Source organism: Rhyacophila brunnea, unplaced genomic scaffold (genome assembly GCF_057557595.1).
Source record: "Rhyacophila brunnea isolate RB1 unplaced genomic scaffold, BYU_Rbru_1.0 scaffold_118, whole genome shotgun sequence".
In the NCBI taxonomy this organism is placed as follows: domain Eukaryota; kingdom Metazoa; phylum Arthropoda; class Insecta; order Trichoptera; family Rhyacophilidae; genus Rhyacophila; species Rhyacophila brunnea.
Window position 1 is genome coordinate 786000 of NW_028232772.1, and position 16465 is coordinate 802464.

At 36.6% G+C, this 16465-nt stretch overlaps 1 protein-coding gene across 1 annotated transcript in view; it reads right to left on the bottom strand.

The window, feature by feature from the left end:
• LOC147078214 (uncharacterized) overlaps window positions 1-16465 on the bottom strand; it is a 116019-nt gene that overhangs the window by 1730 nt on the left and 97824 nt on the right. Inside the window, exons 7-14 of the mRNA XM_085960572.1 lie at window positions 14926-15186; window positions 13001-13223; window positions 11954-12072; window positions 10295-10695; window positions 5041-7114; window positions 4627-4804; window positions 2900-3014; window positions 1772-1995 (exon numbers count right to left, since the gene is read on the bottom strand). Coding sequence (XP_085816698.1) covers window positions 1772-1995; window positions 2900-3014; window positions 4627-4804; window positions 5041-7114; window positions 10295-10695; window positions 11954-12072; window positions 13001-13223; window positions 14926-15186 — 3595 coding nt within the window. The remainder of the gene's footprint in view (window positions 1-1771; window positions 1996-2899; window positions 3015-4626; window positions 4805-5040; window positions 7115-10294; window positions 10696-11953; window positions 12073-13000; window positions 13224-14925; window positions 15187-16465) is intronic.

Sequence of the window (16465 nt, forward strand, 5' to 3'; positions counted from 1 at the left end):
GTTATTATGGATCATGTAAAACAATTTGTAGTAATGCAATCTACGATAATTATCAAGAAAAGAGGAATATTAATAGAAGAATTAATGGAAATATTGGTAATATGGATGGAAGATATGCAGCAACAACAAATTCCAATAAGCCTTATACTCATACAGGATAATTGAGTAGTTTTGAAGACATAGAGTGTAAAAATGATGATAGTGTTGATACTAATTCATTCAATGCAAGCCACGGACGGTTTCAAAAATTTAAAAGCCGTAATAAACTACACAACATCAAAGTAACAGGTGAGGCTGCTGAGTTATGCAGATACACAGAAAGTCTAGTAGAAATCATAAAAATGAGGATTACCTGCCACAACAAATCTTTAATGTGGACAAATCTGGGCTTATTGGAAAAAAATCCCAGATCAGTCATATTATATATCCCAACTAGAAAAATTTATCCCAGGTATTAAGGTGTCTGAAGATAGGCTAACCCTTTTACTTGGTGGAAATGCTGCTGGGGATTGCAAGATCAAACCACTTTATCAATCAATAATGTTTTCTTAAATGTATGTATGTAGGTAGGTCTATTTTGTTTTTACTTATCCTTTAAAACTAACACAATATATTTTTCACAAAAATTGCATGATTTTAAGTTTTATTCAACTTATGCGATTTTTCGACCTACACGAAAATCTTCAGAACGAATTAATCACGTAATGTGAAATGTCAAATTAATGTCGAATTTCATTATACACTATCTTATGAATCTAAGTATTCAAGGCTTGTTTTGGCAATATTTATATATAAAATCACGTAGGTATGTAATTACTTAACAAATTGAGTGATTCTGAATCTATAGTGGAATATCATAGTAGAAGTGTGAAGTTCTCTTCAAATGAACTTGCAATGCTAAGTCACTTGAAACTAACTTAATCAGTAGACCAGAGGTCCTTTTTTGCTTCATACATTAATTTAGGCTCCAAGGTTTCTTTTCAACATGTTTGGTTACAATCCACTTGTATTCAGTGACGTCCCTAGACAAATTGCCGCCCCTAGGCAGCGCCAAAATGTCGCCACATTTTTTTATACAATATTTTTATCATCCTTTCATGACTCCAATATCTAAGAAATGTGTTGTATGAATACATTACTAACAAAATGTATACCACTAAATGCCATCCCTGCTTCAATAGACAATTAATAGGTATTGCGAGTCCACGGTTTCAGATACATTTAAAAATACGCCTGACAACTTCCAAAACTCGCGAGTGACGAGCAAACATTTTACACAAAATTGAGTAATTATGTACCTATGTCCTAGATACTTATAATTCACAAATCTGCAGGTGGTATTGATGTTCACCAAAGACGTGATGTCCAAGGAAAACGAAAGTAAACTAGACATCGCGAACCCAACAAAAAATTATAGTCCTATTACAACTTTATAGTAATTAATACATTTTGTTTCCAACCAGTGAGATGAACTTTTTAATGGAAAGATATTTCCGTTATTACTTAGTTTAGATGGCTATTTATATATATACCTAATGATTCTCCTCGATTTGCCGCCTTTTGGGTAACTGCCGCCCCCAAGCGACGCTCAATCTGCCTACCCCCACGGGACAGCACTGCTTGTATTAGCCAGCTTTCGTTTGTTCATTTAACAACTTTGTTTTTGACATTCCAAAAATGAATTTTAGTTGTAGAATTGAGTTGAAGATTTGACATCATCTTTATCCCATATTCTCTAGTTTTGTTGCAATAAATAAAATATAAAAGTTACCTGCTGACTCTAGATGTGAGATCGGCCTTAAGAGTCTGCTGAACTGGTTTTCTGAACATGTTTTGATCCTCGATCGTAGCCATCCAGTAGGACAGGGTGTTAACGAAATAGTTACACCTTCCCATGCCATTGCATTCTATGTATGGTCTCGATCTGAACTCCTCAAGACATGATCCTGGCGATACCAGCGACTGACCTGCAGCTCCTCCTCCTGCGGCTGAGTGCTATTAGGATATAATAAATATGAGACAATGCTATTTATAATATTAATACTATCGACTGAAGGTACTTGATGGAATTTGAATTTAAATTCTAATGGATTCAAGCTTTGTACTATTCCATTTAAGTCATTATTTGCGACCCGGGTTTCGCCTTTCGGCATCTTCAGGCACCGTGTACACTCACCAAAGGTAAACACACACTGACAACGAACACTCTTTACTCTAGCTTATATAATAAATCAATACAATAAAGTAGGTAAGAACTCCATTACCTACCCATCAAGTCAAAGGTCACAAAAATACAATAAACAAATTATGAATAGTTGAAGTGTCAGTAAAAAACCAAATTAGTAAAAACCCTATCTTATTAATAACACGATACACTCGATAGCATATTAACTCGTCAAAACCTAATAATAGATCATTATTATTTATAAACAATACAAATATTACAGAGCTTACCTATCTTGAATGATCAACTTAACTTTCCTAGTAGCCCTTTGTTATATCCTATATTATGATGTTTTACATATGAGACTATATTATGGTCAATGTTATTGATACAAAATTTATATACGTATGTATGAGAATGATGGATGAGGATTTAGGTATGTATAGGTGTATATTAGGTGTGTTTATATGTTTTTTTTTTTTTTAAATAATGTTATAAAAAGGTAGGTACCATGTAAGAGTATTATTAAAGACTAAATCTCATTAGTTAACTCGATTAATTATTATTCTTAGAATTGACGATTTACACCTCTTTAGTGATGCCGAAGGCAAAACCCGGGTCGCAAAAAACGACCTAATAATTTCTATGTGTGCTACTATTTATTTATCTTTGGTGGGTGAATTTTTAAAATGATGACAAAATGATATCTTATTAGAATCTTAGCAAAATTGTTACCATGACAAAGCTGTATCCTGCCCACATCATGTCCCATCCTCCAGGACAATCAGGTATCGACATGGACTGACTATGGACGGCCATCACTCTGGTTGGAGCCTCGCAAACGGAGCATCTGAAATAATATTAACGTTAAAATAATTATAACAGTATCAACTCAAGTAATAAAATATAATTTTAATTCAATCAATTTATTCATAAATGATTCAGGAGCTGAAGATTTGTGGCAAGTTTGGGAGTAAAGTGATGGTATACATCACCGATATCCAAACTGGGGGGCGCGGAGTGTTGCAAAGGGAGGCGCGAAAAGTTTAACACATACGTGTCCAGGGTTTGCAATTTGCAAGTGCATAGTTTATAAAACGGCCACTAGTTATAAACTACATAAAAAAACAATCCTATAAAAGGTTAAAACTCTTATAAAATCCTATAAAACCTGTTCGAAGATATGGAGACTAATTTCATTATACCTCACTTCTATACTATTGTGAAGCATGCTGGCTATCTCCTGAAAAGATGATATAAAAAGGTCAAACCATAAAATTTTGGTTGAATCGAAGTGAAGAAGAATATAATACTTTGTCAAGAAAAGCAATGCAAGTTGTAAGTAAAGTACTGCTACCTTTCGTAATATCATATTTATACGAAACGGAATTTTCTGCATTAGCTCCAATGAAATCCAAATCGAGCCCCTTTAGCAGAAAAAGAGCACTTTGTGCTAATAATCTAGCACATCCATCGCATGAAAAACCAATTAGTTTAAAAAGGAATAAAATATAGTAAAACCTTGTTTATTTCACGTTTTTACAAGGTTTTTATTAGATCGTATTCTTATTTGTCCGGTGGTTGTTTGTCCAGTACAAATCTTGCAATCGATTTTTAACTAACTTCCTGACTAGCTAGACATTTGAAACTTTTAGAATATAGCAAAACGATGCCAATGTATTTTTTTAATACTTCTAGCCATTTTTAAGTAGAAATAAATTCATTTTCAGTTAATTCTGTTTTGTATGAAAAGTTATTTCGGAAGAACTCCGCAATCCAATCCACTATTATTGGTTGCTAGGTACTAACAACTAAATTATTAATATATACGTGCTCTACTATGGAAATCAATATGACATGTCAAACTGACATTTCAGTATTATTTCTATCAAATACAATTTTTTTTGATCGTTTAAGTTAGTCAAGTCAAGTTTATATGATTCAACAGAAAATTTAAAAATGTTGTATATAAAAAGTTCTTTTTTTCTTGCAATTATTTATACTTAAGTTTTTTTTCATTTTTTGTATTATTTTTTTCCGACCATGTCCGATCCTAATAGGATCATATGGGCCTCCACAGAGTAGAGGTTTGTATTAACAGATTTTGTTTTTTTTACGAGAAATGGATGTCAGCCTCTTGCTCAACCTATTAGGTCCATACCCTGACTCACACAAATTGAAAAACAATATGTGTATTTGCCAGACCCAGGATTCGAACCTGCGACCCACGGCGTGATAGTCCGACGCTTAAGCCGCGCGGCCACCGTGGGCTGGTGCTTTTGTATTAGTAGATACATTTTTTACTATTTAAAAAGGTGTGTATTGTTTAATGAAATAAAGGGGGGGGGGGCGCCAAGATTAGATTTTTTAAAAAAGGGAGATATAGTAACATACAGTTTGGAAACCACTACTATACAGTATACACTACGCATCCTGAAAATCCAGAATATACAAATAATTACCTTGAGATGTATCTGCCAACGTCTCTGGCTTGAATGGGTGTCATGGCCATGGGCATGATCTCCATTGTGGAGAGCCAGAAGCTGTAGTCGCTTCTGTCCGAGTAGTCGCACACATTGTTCAAGTTGCAGAAGAGGAAGGGCATAGTTGAAAACTTTCTCAGACAGCTGCCGGGAGAGCCTAATCGATTGAGAGAATAGTATTATGGAAACAAGTAAAATTTATTGTGCGTGAATTTAAATTGAGACCATGTTTCTTCTTTCACTTGGATAATGGTCAATCTGCAAAGAGATGCATTATTTGCGTAATGGTCAGGGTCTGTTTGCTAGCATTGACTAGTTAGTCATTGAAAAAAACTGAGATTCATGACAGGAAAGATTTATGTAGGTATTTAAGTAAATTGTATGAATTCTTACCCAAGTCTTGTCCGGCAGATCTGGTATTTCCGGTGATGTGAAGTAGAGAAAATCCATCCCACATCTTAATAGTATCTCTTGGACAATCGGGAATACTCTCAGTTTGAGAATGTCTTGCAAAGAAGAATCCTCGGCTGGAAGGCGCTCCGGGAATTGGAGCTGGATAACCTTGCGGACCTGGAGCTCCTCGTCTGCCAGCACGACCTGTCAAGCCTCTAGCACCTTGGAGACCCATTTCACCTCTTCTTCCTGCAATACCTGGAAGTCCTCTCAGTCCAGGGATTCCTTCAATTCCTCTCATTCCATGAATTCCTACTCGTCCCTTGGGTCCTGGAGGTCCTGGTTTGCCTTCAAATCCAGGAATTCCAGCATAACCTGGATCTCCTCGTGGGCCAGGAAGGACATCATTCGGGTGAATAGATCTACCAGCATCACCTCGTTCACCTTTAAGTCCCAACATTCCCTCTCTTCCGTCAAACCCGATGTCGCCTCGCATGCCTTTCATTCCTATTACGCCAACGAGCCCTGGTCTACCTGGCCGGCCGGTGGCACCAATAAGACCTTGCCTGCCATCTGCACCTGCGAGGCCTGCGAAACCTTCATCACCCATCATTCCTTTTTGGCTTCCGGCTGCAATTCCCATATCTCCTTCCATACCTTTGAAACCTTGAAGGCCAACTTCACCATGGAAGCCTTGGAGTCCGTATTTTCCGGGTTTTCCTCTCTGCCCTGGTCTTCCGGTGTTACCCTTTTCACCCTTTCTTCCTGTGAAAGAGAGACCAGGAGGACCTCTAGTTCCTTGTTCTCCTGTCAATCCGTAGCTACCGGGCGCCCCCTTTTGTCCCATAACCCCAGGTCTTCCAGGAATGCCGTTGACTCCTGGTCTTCCCATTTCACCTGACTCCGCATTGATGCCAGATAATCCTTCAGGACCCGGAGGACCCATTTCACCGGTTGCTCCCATTTTCCCGACAATACCGATCTCTCCTTGCAATCCAATCTCGCCAGCGTCACCACGTTTACCTTTCATTCCGACATAGCCTTCAATACCATCGTCACCTCGCTCACCTGTGATTCCACGGAATCCTGTCATACCAGATTCTCCTAAGTCTCCTTTGGTGGCTCTAGCACCTATGCTCATTCCGCGTAGACCTCTTTGACCTTTAGACCCTGGTCTACCTAGGCGGCCGGGGCTACCTTGTAAACCGATGTCACCTGGCATTCCAGGCATTCCTTCTAAGCCTGGTTCACCTTCCATGCCTACTGATCCTTTTTCACCATCAAAACCTGCGGGTCCAATTGGTCCTCTTTCCCCTTTCAAGCCATTATATCCATTACGTCCGTCGGCTCCTGCAGCCCCACGCGATCCATTATCACCTCGGAAACCTTGCAAACCTGGGAAACCCAAAGCACCAACGGCACCTCTTTCACCCTTTAGACCCGCTCGACCATCAAATCCATTGTTTCCCATCATACCTTTCTGTCCTGTTAATCCATCAATACTTAATCCATTGTCGCCAACATCTCCTACTTCACCGACCAATCCAGGTAGACCGTCAAGACCAAAGGCTCCATCTATACCCCTTTCGCCCATATCTCCTTTCATCCCGCTAAAGGACGAATCTCCTCTTTGTCCTGCAAGTCCTTCGTATCCCGTGTCTCCGCGAATTCCCTTCAGTCCTGTAGGCCCAGCGTATCCTACAGCTCCCATAGCTCCAACATCTCCGATCAATCCCTTGAATCCTGGTGGTCCACGTCTTCCCGTATTACCGGGCATTCCTTCTTCTCCGAATTCGCCCATATCTCCACGGTCACCTTGCTCTCCGATGATTCCAGGGATACCGTTGATTCCGTGGTAACCCATGTAACCGGAAGGTCCCGGGTTTCCTTCCATACCACGAGGTCCTTGTGGTCCTATTTCACCTTTGAGGCCTGGTGTTCCAGTGTTACCGTCTTCGCCAGCTGGCCCGGGTAGACCTCTCTCTCCAAAAGCTCCGCGGGCCCCAGGTCGTCCCGCTAATCCTGCGGCACCAGGAGCACCAGGGAATATGTCTCCACGAATACCCTTGCGACCCTATAAGGAAAAATCCCATCCTGTTGTTAACAATTCTGTGATTTATACCTATTTATAAGTGGGTATCTACAATCTAAATCTATCTAAATTAGTCGTTGAGCATTAACCATTCCTATTTTTATTTTCTTAATCAGCTTACGTGAAAGTTGTTTCCAAATTAACCATGTGGTGTGACCTTGTCATATCACTTGAATTGTATCGCATAACTCACGGCCTACCGCAAAAGTGAAAGTAAGAGAAGATGTGAATCACCGCGTTTTAAACTAAGGCGTAGTTTCCCTTTACCTTTACCCAGTAGCCTCTTTACACAATTTGCATTATAATATGATAATGACTGTATTGAGTCGACAGAAGAAGACCAAAACAAATCATTTTCTCGACGAATAGGGATTTGTGATGGTGTTGTTTAATTTATCACGCTTCACTGTCCTCAGCCAAATATTCTGCGTTTGTTCAAGTTGAAGAATGACAACGGGAGACAGGTAAGTACTATGAATTGTAATGTGAAATGTAAGCACATATTATGAATTATTGAAGTACACGACATTAATGATTGGTAATTTATGACAATTGCTTATTGTATTGGCTCAAGTATAACCTCAATCTACAAAGACGTGCTGGAGTTAAATGTCCGAGAGTGTAAACCCGGCATTAAACCCACATGTCTTGTTTTGCTTGCTGTGATTGCTATTTATTAGTTGACTGTTTCTAACTAAAGGAGGTATAATTTTCACAAACGTGCGGCAGTATCTCTTGTGGCCAACCTGTTTACTCGTAACATAGGTAATACTAAAGCTGAATTAGTATTGCCGAAGAATGAAAAATACCCTGTTCGAAATTAAATCTGATTTCTTCTCTTATATGATTCATAAATCCACTAATACAGAGTCTTGCCTTACGCCTTTGGTGCGCAAGATTTCATGTTCCATGTTGATTTTTGAGTGATACAGTGAAACCTTGATTTTACATTTTTGGAGGGACTGACAAAAAAAAGTTTGCAAAATATAACCCAAATTTTTTTTTTTTTAAACCACACAAATTGGTTTGGAGCACTATTATATAAATGTGTTCTTTCACCTCTTTTTTAAGAATGTTTCTTTCTTTTGGAAAAATAAATTTACATAGATTACAAGATAAAAAGAACTTTTTATATACAACGTTTTTAAATTTTCTGTTGAATCATATAAACTTGACTTGACTATACTCAAACAACATCTTCTTGGCTACGTGTTAAAACTGTGAACTACAAGCTCCTCCCATTTTTAACGGCAATTCCATTATAAACTAATAAGCTCCTCCCATTTAGTCGACAACAGCGCCGTCCGGCTTTTGCCTAAATCTTCTTGTTGGAGAGTAGCTTAAATGATCAAAAAAATTTTTACTTGATAGAAATAATACTGAAATGTCATATTGATTTCCATAGTAACGCACGTATATGTTAATAATTTAGTTGCTAGGACCCCAGACCCCTAGCAACCAATAATGGTGTCGAAATAACTTTTCATACAAAACAGAATTAACTGAAAATTAATTCAATTCTACTTAAAGATGGCTAAAAGTATTAATAAAATGCATTGGCATTGTGTTCTGATATATTCTAAAAGTTTCAAATGTCTACCTAGTCGGGAAAATAGTTAAAAATCGATTGCAAGATTTGTACTGGACAAAGAACCACCGGACAAATAAGAATACGTGCTAAGAAAATCGTTGTAAAAAATATACATAAAACAACAAAATTAAACAATCATAATAATATGATGACAATATTATTGTCAATCACTACTGGAAAATGTTCCTCTGAGGCGGACAAAACTGGTCCAGTTTAATATTTAATAAAAGTGGAATTTATACTATAAATTACGTTTTATTTGAATTAATAATCATATTGTGGATGACGTAACCTTGGTTTCGGACACTGCATTCATGACAAATAAAATGAGCGTCTAGAATTCATTTCAATAATGTCATGTATTCATTGACTTGAATAATGTTCAAATACTGAAATTGGATTTTTAATTTTAATACGTAATTTTAGTTGAATTTTCAATATTTCACATGTAAATAAGAATATTAAACTGGGAAATAAAATGTACTAAAATAAAAGGGAACTGTAGAAACCACTTGAAAATAGTAGGAAAATGTAAATTCCAGGCACATTTACCGCTGAAAACGTGTCTCCAATAAGGAAAGAACTATATACATACCAGTGGCGAAGGGTGACTTTTAGAAAGAGATAGGCTGTGGAGAAGCACACTTGTTAGATATATTTACGGGAAATAAGAAGATAATCCGACATTACTACTGATGAATAGGTACACAAAAATCGATGAAATTTCAAAAGCTCGCTGATGGCATAAAATTAAGTAATTAATTTGAATTATGTATTTTCCTAAACATTTATAAACGCAAGATACGCTCAAAATATATTGTCATCTTTGAAAAAATCCGTTGTTGTGTATCTGTTCTATAACAATTTATAATTTAACCCGTAAAACTAGAGATTTTAAAATACTTCTACATTCAACTGACAAAACTGACTGAATGAATTGTCTTAGTCTATAAATGAACTAACTGATAAATAAAAATCACGAGATAAATTATTTTATATTTTTAACAACAATCAATATTTATATGTGATTGAATCCCATAGAAATTGTTTTTTTAAATTATCTTATTAATTATTTTGATTAAATGTGCATTTATATAATATGTAAGCGCTCCTTAAATAGCTTAGCGATTTGTATGGGCAGTCCCAGACGTCTTGAAATTATGAGAAACCAACTTCATATAAAAAAAAACTTAATCCACACAATATTTAAAGCAAAACAAGACGTTGCTTATTTTTTAAAACTTTGAGACATGCCATAAATAAATGGTGCTTATTGAAATAGGGGAAAAGATCGTAAAATTATTATGACAATTATACGATAGATGTTCTTGGACATATTGAATATATTATTATGTGATTGTATTATTTAATATGTCAATATAAAATTAAAAAATATTTTTCTTAAGAAGGCAGGCTTTAAATAATCGCCTAGTATGGAGTCTTCGCCACTGATACATACTGTATGAAATTTTGTTATCACATCGAAGCATACGAATCTATGATTGTGATCATGTATCAGAGCATTGATTTCAGATTGACCGGAATTATTAGAATCTAAAATATCTATCTACCTGTTGTCCATGGGGTCCTTCAAACCCTTCGGCTCCCATTTCTCCCTTCCTTCCTTTCTGCCCGTAGAGTCCTGTCCTTCCCGCCGCTCCAGGGTAACCCTCATCTCCATAATCACCAGCCATGCCTTTAGCTCCGGCTCGCCCGTCAAGTCCATACACTACAGACTCACTGGGGTTACCTCGGTCTCCCTTCTGTGCAGGGAAGGCATCTTCACCCCTCGCTCCCTGTCTGCCTGGTAATCCGGATTTTCCGCTCATTCCTTGGTCGCCAATCATTCCAATAGTTCCTTTTAGTCCAGTGGAACCCATTATAGATGTACCCTGTCGACCTTTCCATCCTTTGTGCCCAGACAAACCTTGCTCTCCAACAACACCTGAAGCACCTGGAGCTCCGCGAATACCTGTGATATATAGAAATGAAATATGTTATCATTAAATAAAATCAATGTGGGAATAACCTTCCATAATTATTGTATCTTCATTCAACCAGTAGGACTTCAGTATTATGACGCAAGACTGCAAAGTCACTTTACTAATTAAGCTCCACTAACATAAGTAAAACAGGTAAATGAGAACCATTCTTGGTATTGACTTGTGAATCCCTAATAACTATCTTAGAAATCGGGAGCATCGGTTGTTTGTTTTCCCGAGGAGCAGAACTAACCTGCCATTGAAGACGCCAATTGGGAGGGCATTAACCAAACGCTTCGGATGTTGATATATTCCAACTACGCAAGGATGAGTATTTATAGGTGGACATTGTTTTATACAATTCTTAAAATAGGGTCCACTTAGCTCATTCGGTGTGCTTCCATGCTTTATAATTTATATTTTTTATACTTAATTTTTTTTTAATAATTTTTGTACCTTTAAAAATACTCTTTTTGTGATACTGCATATATTTATTTCTTCTTTACAATGTTTCTTTGTTTTTAAATGTCATGTTGTGAATGTTCACGCTATGTAAAAATAAATAAATTTGAATCAGACATTCCACAGTGCGATACGATGCACAAATAACCTTGTTCATCATGACCCAGTCGGGTGCGAATTCGTTATAACGCGATTGATTTTTAAAAATATTTTTTTATATCGCACTTATTTTGACATGTGCCACTTGCCAGGAATTGTCATAATTAGAAGAATTACTCGCATACGATTAGATTTTTTGACAGCAAGTTATCGACAAATTTTACATAATAATTAGTGAGACAGTCCAAGCGGGGAAACCTATGTAGATTCTTTTTTGCAACGCTGAACAAAATGAATGTTATTTTTTACCTTTATTTTATGTAATATTACTAATAATTAATAGTTTCATTTCGCTATATATCGGTGTCAAACTTTCTCGTTACCTACATTAAAGTGCTACTTCGACTAGAGAAGTAACGATACATCGTTTGAAAAGCAAAGAACATGCCTACATATCAAAAAAATAAAAATCGAAAACTGCCAAAGCGGCTGATGTCAAAATCACCCACGATTTTCACTCTCTCTTCCTTTTGTCTTTCACTCACTCTTGAGAATAAAACATTTTAACTATACGCAAAAAATGATCTCTAACATTCGACATTTTATCTCTCGTTAGTGAAAAAAAATGTCATCGATAAATATTATTTATTTGCAAAACGTAAATAAAATGAGAAATGGGTTTCTTACCGGGAGCACCATCTAATCCTTTAGTACCCCTTTCGCCTCTGAATTCATCAAGAATAAATGCATTTGAGTCTCCTCGTTCTCCCTGAGCTCCGTCATCCCCAGCATCACCAACATCTCCCCTAGAAAAGAAACCATTCATGTTATGGAATGTCAGTTATAATATTTAAATATTTAAAACAACGGCTGCAGAGAATTGCACCAACTAGAGGAAACCATAGTTCGATTTGAACTGTAGTGTCATCGAAAAAAGATGACATATTTATTTAGAGACCTCCAATCGGACCTGCCCTATCTCACCAGATCTGCACATCTATTCTATACACAAGACTGCTATCAGCCTCTATCGGCGGCTATCGAGGGTAGTTTGTCATATTTACGCATTGAGGTATTATAATTGTTACAATAGGTTAGTGATGTAATTGTTATAATAAGTGCTATGTTTTAACAGCACCTCGCTTGGCTGTGTTAATTTCTAGAGCGAGATATATAGTTTTGACAGCTAACTTATTGTAACAATTATAATACCTCAATACATAAATATGATAAACTACCCTCGATAGCCGCCGATAGAAGTCTTGTTTATAGAATAGATGCGCTGGTCCCTTCAACTACGTAAAAACGGGGTTTCACTGTATTTTTGTTATTTTCTCAAATCCGGTTATTTCTGTGATTGTTTCACTACCAACAATACTGTAATTGGGCCTCATGGCCTATTATTGAAGAAAATATTAAATTTTAGTGGTGATCATCATCATCATCATCAGTCTGAATCTATTCACTGCTGGATGTAGGCCTCTCCAAGCTGATTCCACTTCTCTCAGTCCTGTGCGTTGCGTTGCCACGTATTTCCACAGAACTTAACCATTTCATCGATCCAGTGGCCTCTAGATCTACCTTGCGGACGTTTTGTACCTCTTGGGTACCACTGGATGACTAGATTTGTCCAGCGATTGTCCCTTCTTCGAGGTATGTGTCCAGCCCATTTGATATTAGTGGTGATAGATATTACACACTACATCATTGTTGAATATGTTAGAATGGTCTTACTTGAATCCGTTGTATCCTCGATCGCCTCTGAGGAAGTCTTTGGTAACATAGGCATCTTGACCAGGGGCTCCCGGTGCTCCATCGCGACCAGTCGATCCATTACGACCCTGCTGTCCTGTGAAGCCCTGCTCGCCCTGATAGCCTTTGAATCCGTACCGCCCTACAACACCACTGGGACCTTGGGGACCTACGTCTCCTCGCCTGCCGGGGGATCCGGTGAATCCTATAAAATTGATTCATATTACTGGCAAAAGATCTAAAAAGATATATGATAGGAAGCAAGCTATCTTTCTCAGACAACATACTTTTAGTAGATAATATAATCTACATTATAGAACCGTCAAAAAAGTGTTAATACGTCAATGTTTTTCTTCTGATAGGTATGTATCAATAATTTTTTGTCAATATTAAATCAACCGATATCTTTTAGTTTATTTTGACATTTACATTTAGGCCACTAAATAATGCATATCATAAGTAATAGTATATCAATCAATAAATAATACAATATTTTGTAGTTAATTTGACAGGTGTTTTGAATTACTTTTAAAAATCATGTTTTTGTACCAAGGCCTGAACAAAAACGAACCATAATTAGTGCGAGTGAGAAAGCAATTGGCACGCTTATATGTTCTGCAAAATGCGTTAGAGTAAAATAGAATTTTTACAGCTGAATTAAATATTTTTTGTACACGTCGCTGGTAAATATTGATTTGGATGACTCCAGTCATTCAAAAACTGCGAGCACGTACTGTCCAAAAAGAAGATTTAGGCAATAGCCTGAAGTCGCTGTCGTCAACTAATTAGGAGGAGTATGTTAGTTCACAGTTTTAACACGTGGACAACTCGTCGCTATAATCAAAGTGCGGCTAAAAATGGGAGGAGCTTGTTAGTTCACAGTTTTAACACGTAGCCAAGAAGATGTTGTCATACAATATTGCTGAAATTTATTGTTTTTGTATTATATAATAAAGTTAGTGGTAATAATTTTCAGTTCATTTAGTAGAAACTATGGTTAACTATGTTGTGTAGCCGTACTGAGAAGCAACATGATGGTAGGTATAACGTTTCATAGTTAAGTTAAGAATAATAAGATTGAGGTTCTTTATTGTGTTATACGCAAGAAACACAGCTTCATATAGCTGAACAATACACACTCTCTTTATATTATTTCTCTGAGATTTGTACCTTGGAACGGGGTGGTATTAGAATTAGACCAATGCTATTTTCAAAAGTTTTGTACCTTATTAACAGCGTCGCGTTTCTTTGACGCAAATGACACTTGAAATGAAAATTTAAAAGGGCCTCCGAAAGTCCGAATAAATAGAATCAGTTGCAAACACAGAACAGATAATAAATAGAATACCGATTGGCCATATTCAATACGCCGCACGTTGAAGCATGCAATAGTGTGTGTAATACACCAACATTAAATGAGCGTAAATGCATAAACCGAGAGCAGTTTTCAGTATTAGACGTACAACGTATTCTTGACATGTGTGTAAGTTTAACCCGGATTCTTCCTTACTCGAGACGGTTATCTGCTATCGCCTTACCCGTTGGGTATTTCAGTTCCCAGTTCCCATGAGTTCCCTGGTTGCAAAGTTATTAAATTATAGGTACCAACCTAATGGAATTTAAAAAAAGATGCGTTTTTCAAAAACTGATTATAATGTTAATTTTATATTATAGGGGGCCTAGACGGCTAGACGGCTAGGCCTAGAAGGGCGTCTAGACAGATATTTTATTTTTTTATCGAAGAAGGTTTTCTATGTGCCATTTTGTAATATGAAAAAATGATTATTCCGGTATTCATCAATAAAATATTGAAAAGATCGCTCCTTCAAGTGGATGCCAGAATGTAGGTCTGATGAACGTACGCAGCATTGATGGCGGTGTATATATATATTATGTTATAACTTTACCTCTATCTCCAATATCTCCAACTTCAGGTCTAGTCTGTGCTTCAGGAGGCATGTCGAGTCGTCCTGGAGCTCCAGATTTACCAATCATACCAGTCTCTCCCAAGGGACCCTTCACTCCCTTCGGTCCAGACGTTCCGCGTCGTCCCGGTGTACCAGGGAGGCCTTTAAGACCAGCTGTCCCTGTCGAACCTTGGAATCCTGGGGCTCCGGGGAAGCCGTCACGTCCACCGTCACCGGTAAGGCCCTTGGGACCGGGTGCGCCTTAAACGAACATACGAGTTTTAATTAATAAAATACGAAAATATTACAATTATTTTAATCTCCTACCGTCACGACACCCATAGTCAATAAATGAACTTCATTTGAAAGCTACTATAATATTAAGCTACATAATATAAAAACAAAGTTATGGCTAATATTGATTGTAAAACTATAAAATTAATTAAAATAACAGTAAAAAATATAGAGCCATATTTCTATGATCGTTGTAAGACCTTCGAAGCAATGGCGTGCGGTAAATTTTGAGATCAGGCATGTTTTCAAAAAGCATATTCCTATAATACTCAATTTAAAAAAAAATCTACTGAACACTCAATGACAGATTAACCAAGCAAATGAACGTAGTGGCATTGTCATTAGTTCTTTATGAAATTATAAGTAAACAAAGCTATATTAAAAAATAATGTTAATTAAATTCTAATGGATTTAAGTTTTGTACTATTCCATTTGAATCGTTTTTTGCGAACCGGGTTTCGCCTTTCGGCATCTTCAGGCACTGTGTATACTCACCAAAAGGCAAACACACACTGACAACGAACATACTAACTCTAACTTATATAACAAATTAATACAATAAAGTAGGTAAAAACTTTATCACCTACCTATTAAGTCAAGGATCCAATAAAAAAATATAACAAACAAATTATGAATAGTTGAAGTGTTTGTAAAAAATCAACAACAAAAAAACCCCCCCTACAAATTAATAATAATAATATACTCGATCAGTATTTATTTGACTTTTGGTGAGTTTACACAGTGCCTGAAGATGCCGAAAGGCGAAACACGGGTCGCAAAAAACGACTCAAATGGAATAGTACAAAACGCCAATGTAAATGCTGCCAAAATCTGAGAATGAGAATATTGTCCGAAAACCAGTAGGGTAGAGTGAGGTTAACTGGTCATCGCTTTCGCGGATCGCTTCGGATAATGATATGTTCCACTTACGTGAGAGTGAATTTAGGTGGACGCTGTTTTATAGGTTTTTAAAATAGGGTCTATCAATAGTTCACTCTGTGTGCTTCCATTTATTTTTACGTTTTTTTTATTTTATTTTATTTCTTATTATATTACTTATTATATTAATAACTTACATTGCTCTGTATTTTTATTTGAAAAATTGTTAACACTTGTTTTATGTCATGTAAATGCTTTAAATTTATAATTTGTTATGTTCATTACAATATAATGAACATAACATTTTATGTAAAATAAATAAATTTGAATTTTAAAATAAAATGCTAGTTTGAATGCAGATTTTAAA